Source organism: Quercus lobata, chromosome 1, assembly GCF_001633185.2.
Source record: "Quercus lobata isolate SW786 chromosome 1, ValleyOak3.0 Primary Assembly, whole genome shotgun sequence".
Taxonomy (NCBI): Eukaryota; Viridiplantae; Streptophyta; class Magnoliopsida; order Fagales; family Fagaceae; genus Quercus; species Quercus lobata.
This window is the reverse complement of record NC_044904.1, coordinates 16,382,173-16,389,357: the sequence shown is the minus strand read 5'-3', so window position 1 is coordinate 16,389,357 and position 7,185 is coordinate 16,382,173. Positions and strand designations below refer to the sequence as shown.

General features: G+C 38.9%; 1 protein-coding gene across 1 annotated transcript; it reads left to right on the top strand.

Annotated features, from left to right (window-relative positions):
- Positions 1-3,722: 3,722 nt before the first annotated feature.
- LOC115981138 (F-box protein FBW2-like) lies at positions 3,723-6,635 on the top strand. The gene is made up of 2 exons (XM_031103318.1): positions 3,723-4,312; positions 5,770-6,635. The coding sequence occupies exons 1-2, from the start codon at positions 3,936-3,938 to the stop codon at positions 6,308-6,310; spliced, it is 918 nt and encodes a 305-aa protein (XP_030959178.1). The 5' UTR covers positions 3,723-3,935; the 3' UTR covers positions 6,311-6,635.
- The last annotated feature ends 550 nt before the right edge of the window (positions 6,636-7,185 follow it).

The window sequence follows — 7,185 nt, the reverse complement described above, 5'->3', positions numbered from 1 at the left end:
TGGACCCAACCTTCCCCTTTTTTTCTTTTAGCAATAGAGTGCATGGTTTCAAACGCCACAACTACATTGTTTGTTATGAACCTTCCCAGGACGAAGGCACTCTGTGCTTCATTGATCACATTGTGTAAAATTTTATTCAGTCTATTCGCCAGGACCTTCGATATTAACTTGTAAATCACATTGCAGAGGCTAATGGGGCGATATTCAGTTATCTTTTGGGGGTTTTGGTCTTGGGAATCAGGCAAATATAAGTATCATTGATGCTTTTTGGCATTATACGTGTGTTAATGTAATACACAATTTGATACACTAGGACCAACAATATCCCAATATTTTTGATAAAAGATAGGGGACATACCGTCGGGGCCCAGTGATTTTGTTGGATGCATTTGTTTGAGTGCACTCCAAACCTCCTCTGCCTTTAGAAGTACCTTGTTCATCTTTGGGGTTACCTTTTTATCCATAGCCTCTAGGCTTGCTTTGAAATTGGAAGGTTGGTCTGAACTAAAGATTGACTTGAAATAGTCCATAATGATATTCTCTATTGCCTCGTGCTCTTCATGCCACACTCCCTCATCATCCATAATTCCCCCAACTCTGTTCTTTCGTTGCCTTTAACTGGTTGTGGCATGGAAAAGCTTTGTGTTCTTGTCCCCATTTTGCAGCCAGCACACTCACGACCTTTAGTTCCACACGATTTCTTCTGTAATATGTTATTCATTGATTTCCTTTCGGATTGCTTGTATCTCCTCTACCGTCTTATGTAGCAGGTTGAGGGACTTAAGTTGTTGAAGGCACGTTTGTTTCTGCTTTAAATACTTGTAGACATTCCCGAAACTATTCTAGTTCCAGCATTGGAGTTGACGCTGGCATCTCTCTAGTCTCTCCTGGATAGGCGAGGCAGAGTCATCTTTATATGGATCCCAAGCCATCTCAAAGACTTCCTTACACTCTTCCTCTCTTGTCCACATTGCTTCAAATAAGAAGCGCTTCTTCCCTTGTTTGCTATATTGATTCTTTTTTAGTAGCAAAACCAGTAAGCAATGATCCGATGTCGACATTGACACATAGTGTACCTTTGCTTCATGGAAAATCTTTATCCATTCATCATTTGCTACCATTCTGTTCAACCAAAGTAGCGTGTGTTGCTCCCCAAACCTTCCATTACACCAGGTAAACCTCAGACCAACAAAGCCTAAATCAAACAAGCCACACCTGTTGAGAGACTCCCTGAACTCCTTCATTTGATCAGCATCTCTTTCTTTCCACCTTATCTTCTCGTTTGGATGCATAATTTCATTAAAATCCCCACAAACCAACCATGGCATCTTGCATTGGGCATTGAGGGATTCAATCAACTATCATGAGCTTTGCCTTTTGCTCGTGATGAGATGACCGTAAAAGCTAGTGGTCCTCCACGGGCCTCCACTGCCTTCACCGTGAACCACCATGTCGATGTGGGAGTGCGAGTAGCTCTTAAAACGTACATCTACTCCTTCCCTCCAAAGCATCGCTAGTCCTTCACTCTTGCCATCACTAGGGACTATAATACCTTGAGTAAAGCCTAATTTGTGTTGAAAACCTTTCATCCTACGAATTGCTGGAGGAGTCCCCAACCCCCGACAATTCCATGCTAATATGCTTATTGGGCTCAGCTGCGTTGCGTCGTAGCCATCGCCTTTCCGCCAACCTTAGTCTTGTCTTCATCAAGTTTTTCCCCTATTTGAAGCTTCCCCTTCTTTCGTTTGGTGTTTAGAGTATTAGGATCTAAATCCTATAGCGGGACTGGGCCGCTTCTTTTTAATTTTTCTGGGCTAATTCTCTTACTTGGGCTTGGCTTATTGGTTTGCCTAGCAAGCCTTTTCCAATGCCCGCTTGTGGGGCCCAAAGTCTCAGCAACCCATCCTTTGTCTTTGTCAAAACTCATTACTAACGGGTTGGATATGTCTTCGGCCCATGGAATGGTCTCTTTTATCTCCAAGCCCAACTCATTACAAGCTGCCATGTACCTTACCTTTTCTACAAGTTTACTATTTCCCACCTCATTCTTGGTTTTCTCCCATTGCATGTCACCCTCTAGTTCTGTTGTGGGTAGGGTGTCTATCAGAGAGTCCATCCTTCTTATGTCTAATCCATCCTCCCTCTTTTCTTGTAGCAGGTCGGCCTTTCCATTTTCATGATTAATCTCCACTGCCTGACACGCCAACCTTGTTTCCTCTAGGTTGTAGCACTGACCAAGCCTCTGATTGGACCTCTTCCCTATCACGTGACCCTCACATGCACCCTCCCTTTCCTCTTGCTGGACCATTTCTTGTGCTTGCTTTCCCGCTATCATCTCCTCCCTATTTGGTCTGAAATCCGATCTATTTACTTCTTCTGATTTCCCTTGATCTTTTCCCACCCATCTTCCTGGCTTTCCCCTTAGCCACGCCTCATATTGCATACAGCCTTCCCCATCTCTATTCCCCGAACTCAACTTTTCTACGCATTCCTTTTCTTCGTGGTCCAACATCCCACACCGATAGCAGAAGTTAGGAAGCCGCTCGTATTTTAAGAATACCCATCTGCTCTCTCCACCTTCAATTGATACCCTTTCTCCCCTTACTAGCTTTTTTGTAGCATCGAAACGTATTCGCACTCTTAAAAACTTTCCCCATTGTACACCTTTTTTAGGCACATCAATGTCTAGGACCATTCCAATCTACGCTCCAATCTCCATACCTATTTCTCGTGTCATGCTCTTTAGGGGAAGATTATAGATTTGAACCCAAAAAGGGGTCCATTTCAGGACTATCTCTTTTGGAACCAACTCACCTTCAAAGTCCTGTAGGAGTATAAGTTGCTTCTCAAAGCTCCAAGGGCACATCTCCATTATCCGTTTCTTGTCTCTTCCATCGCCAAACTCCACAAGAAACATATCATCTTCAATTTCAGAGATCTGAAGTCCCTTGTTTGGTTTCCACAGCATTTTCATGTTCTTTCTTAAAGCTTCCAAATACGTTTAGTGAGAATCTTCATAACCACGCAGTTTTTTCCGATCTCCCTCGCTACCTTTGTACTATTACTTCCTAGTTCAATATCTTCGCCTTCTTCTTTTGTAAAAGTTAGCTTGCTCCATAGAGCTTCCAGCTCATCCGCCATTCTGCTAGAACACCCACTCTCCCTTCCCTAGAGGAGCATTGGCGTGTTGGCACGTCATATCTTCATATCTTTTTAAACTTTATGACAAAAATACCTCACAAAACTAACCACAAAAGAGGTAAGTGTCACAAAATAAAGCATAGAGTATAACTCCATATTTTTAAGGTATATCATAGGGTTGAAATCTATAATTTACTCTTTAATTTGTAAACTAAAGCACATTTTTTGCCCTTAAAATTTGGGGTCATTTTCATTTTAACCCCCTAAATTTTTAAAATTTTATTTTAATGCTCCTTATTTGATTCTTTTTCATATTAGTTTTTTACATTTCAAAATTTTCATTTTGGCTATGTAGGGGACATTTTTTTTACATGGGCCGAAAATCAACAGGTGCTTCCTGTTTTATTTAGATATTTGTTTCAAAATGACCGTAAAGGGCCCCCAAAAAAAAAAAAAAATACTAAATCAAACATGAACGGATAAAATAAAAATTTGAAAATATAAAGAAGAAATCAAACATGACAGGCCCAAATTGAAAAATGTACAGTTCTTGTTTTATAACCCAAACCCGATTTGACCTTTTAGCCATTCCAATTTCGAAGCGAAGGAAACGCAAACGGCACCAAAGTTTCTAAGAAAATGGGGAACCCCACAACGTGTCCCCAATCCCATTACCAGAAAATCGAACAAAACGCATCAGGTCAATCTTCTATACCTTTTTTTAAACAACAACCAATATTTACTCTCTTTCACAACAATACCACTCTCATTCAAACAAAAAACAAAACACAAACATGAACAACACAACCACTTCAAATCCTAAGAAACTGTGTTTGAGCGTTGTTAAGGACGAGGTTGTTGTTGTTGGTGGTGGTGGTGGTGGAGAGTGGGAGAGTCTGAACCCAGAAATATTGGCTCTGATATTCACGAGACTTTCAGCTGAGGAAAGGGTCGGAGTGTTGCCTGTGGTTTGCAAGTCGTTCGCGGCGTGTGTGCATGGTCCTTATTGTTGGGCTGAGATTGACATCGATCAATGGTGTCGCAAGATGGACCGTACGGGTTTCCAAGTTGATTCGGCCGTACGGAAGCTCGTGCGGCGGACTAGAGGGACTGTGCGCCGCCTCTCTGCTTTCAAGGTTGGCGATCCTGGCTTCGCTTATGTTGCCAACTGGTATGAATAATAACTGTGTGTTTGTGTGTGTATTTCTTGTGTCTCAAGGCATTGCTTGTAAGGTGATAAAACAAATTGCAAAACTTGTGTGAATCTCTTTCTTTATTGGAATTAAAAAAAAAAAAAAAAAAATTTTGAATGGTATTATGAACTTACTTTTGAATTCTCCGTTACAAAAAGGTGTTAGTCGAGTTACAAAATAATCATAATTTGTTAAAATAATTGTTAAATTATTAGATCTTTACTTTTTTTTTTTTTTTTTCTTTTTTAATAGTTTGAGATTTTGGGACAAACGGATAAGATTCTTATAGTTTAGTTGATTGCTAGCTCATGGTGTTTCAATATAGACATCTAAAGTTTAAAACCCCCTTATCCGTTATAACTATTGGATTAGATTTTGGGAGAAATGAGAATTTCTTGTGGTATTAGAATATGTGGTCTTGAGTTCAAAAAGACTATCTTTGCTTTACCTTTTATTTATTATTAAGGTGGGAGTCTATGCCCACACATGTAGGGGAGCATTGGAATAATAGTTAATTAATTAAATTTATTATTTTCTAATATGTTAACATTTTGGCACAGATGGTAGTTCATCTCTCATTCATTATTAAGGGGGAGTTTGGATTTACACATGGGTAGGAAATAGAATAATGGTTAAATGATTAAATTTATTGTTTTCTAATAACTTAACCTTTTGCCACAGGTAGTTTATCGGTTTTAATAAATTGGAAGCATTAGTTGCAGCTGAAATAGAAATTTAGTGGATGGCCAAACGGTCTCAGAAATTATCAGTATACTTAAAACATGATATATATTATTACTGTTTTCTATAAAATATATATAATAAAAAGTACTTTAAAAGCTATGGGTAGCAATTAAGGACAGATTCTGTACTCGTGAGAGGCTAGCTAGGAGGAGATATATGTGTGTTCTGTAAAAGTTGATTAGCGGGTATAGACCATTTATTCTTTGAATGCTTCTTCACTGGGAGAATTTGGCAGAAAGGTCCTCTCTGTGGTCCTTGTTATAATAGGCAGTTCTTTTCATTGCCTGATCTTGTGCTTTGGAGTGTTCATCAAGAGCTTAAGGGTTAGAGCCTTAAGAGTGATTAATTGTATGCAAGCTTACTTTTTGCTTCTGCTGTGTACCACATTTGGCTGCAAAGGTGTTCCAAGGGTCTATAAATATAATAGCCAAGTTGAAACTGTGGAAAGGCTGTTGAAGGAGATCAAAGATTATGTTTAAGCTCGGATTGGAGGCTTCAAGAATGTTTCTAATCTATTAGGAAAGGGAATAATCTGTTCTAATGGAGAGTGTCTCTGTCTATTCTTGGCTAGTAGTTAAGTTTCTGGGCTTGTTAATGTTTTTGGACTGATTGTTTATCAATTTTTTGCACTAAAAGTATATCATTCATTAAAAAGGAAGAAGATTGGTATAACTGTTTTTCTTTTCTGTAGTGGCAGATTCCTTAGGGTATTGCAGATTCCTATGAGTGATGTCACTGACAAAATGGTAGAGAGGCATGCAATTTCATTTGAAAACATCGCAGTCCTTGACATCAGCTACTGTTTGAAGATAACATGCAAAGGGCTTGAATCTTTTGGAAAGAACTGCAAGACCTTGGTTCACTTGAGGAGAAATATGCCCCTACCGGAGGTGTTGCCTAGTTACAATGTGAATGGGACGGGCATCAAGCCTGATGATAACGAGGCAATGATCATAGCTGACACAATGCCAGGACTTCAGCATCTTGAGCTTTGTTATGGCCGCTTTGGCGACGTTGGCCTTGAGGCCGTTCTTGCTAAGTGCACGGCCCTTACACATCTTGACATTCGAGGGTGTTGGAGCGTGAAGTTGGATGGTGATCTTGAGGATAGATGCTACCAGCTTCAAGAGTTTAAGAGCCCCTGGCATGATGAGTTTGACAACGAGGCCTCCTCAGGTAGTGACAGTGATGGAGCCAATGCTGATGTAGAATCTTCCTCTGATGAGGATTAACTCATGGTTTTGTGGTAACAATAGGCCCCCCAATAAACCTTCTTCACTCCCTCTTAGGGAGTACTGCCGTTTCTAAAATTCAAAGTAAATGCTTCCTGCTCTTCTTTCATTTTCCTTTGACTTAAATAGAAGTTACTTTTACCTTTTTGCAAGAGTAATTCTCTGTTTTGTCTCTAAGAAACTGAAGGAAATAAATGAAGATATAATTTTGAAATTCAAGTTGGCTGATGTACACGGTTTTGTTAAGCATTTCATCAGATTACTTATTTTATATTTTCCTTTTGTATTAGTCATATCATACTTGTGATTGATGGATTATTTTTCATCTTACCATGTCCGAATTATTATTTGAAAAATATTGCTTTCTTGAATTCATACTGTTTGGAGAAAAGCTTTTGCATTGGTTATTAATGATCATATGTAATACTCCCTTGCCTGTTGTATTCTTTTTAAAAATAAGTAAATAAATAAAACAACCATTTTAGAACTGGAATATGAAGTTGACCAAACATATTAAGTGAAAAAAGATTGGATTTAACTACTAAGAGCTACATATTTTCATGGAACAGGCAAGGGAGTGTTCAATTCCTAAACCACCAACGGACTTCCAAAGAAATAATAACTGCATGATTTCCATTTTGTCAATACCTTTTATAACTAATAAGATCTACATGAAAGCCATGGAAGTCACATGACCAGTAATTTGTTTGTATCTATATGGTATCAGTTGTTCATGATGCTTGATGTACACACATATATAATTGTATCTATTTTTACCGAAATATCAGAATGCATAGTATCACTAATCAAAGGAATTTAAAAACTCAGCATTGGTTTTTTAGCCTGTGATGCAATTGCCAAACCCATTAATAGCT

Excerpts from the sequence above, each read along its gene's own strand:
- LOC115981138 (XM_031103318.1), top strand. The coding sequence starts at position 3,936 with ATGAACAACACAACCACTTCAAATCCTAAGAAACTGTGTTTGAGCGTT. Across the intron at positions 4,313-5,769 it reads TTCGCTTATGTTGCCAACTG|TGGCAGATTCCTTAGGGTAT; the intron begins GTATGAATAATA and ends TCTTTTCTGTAG.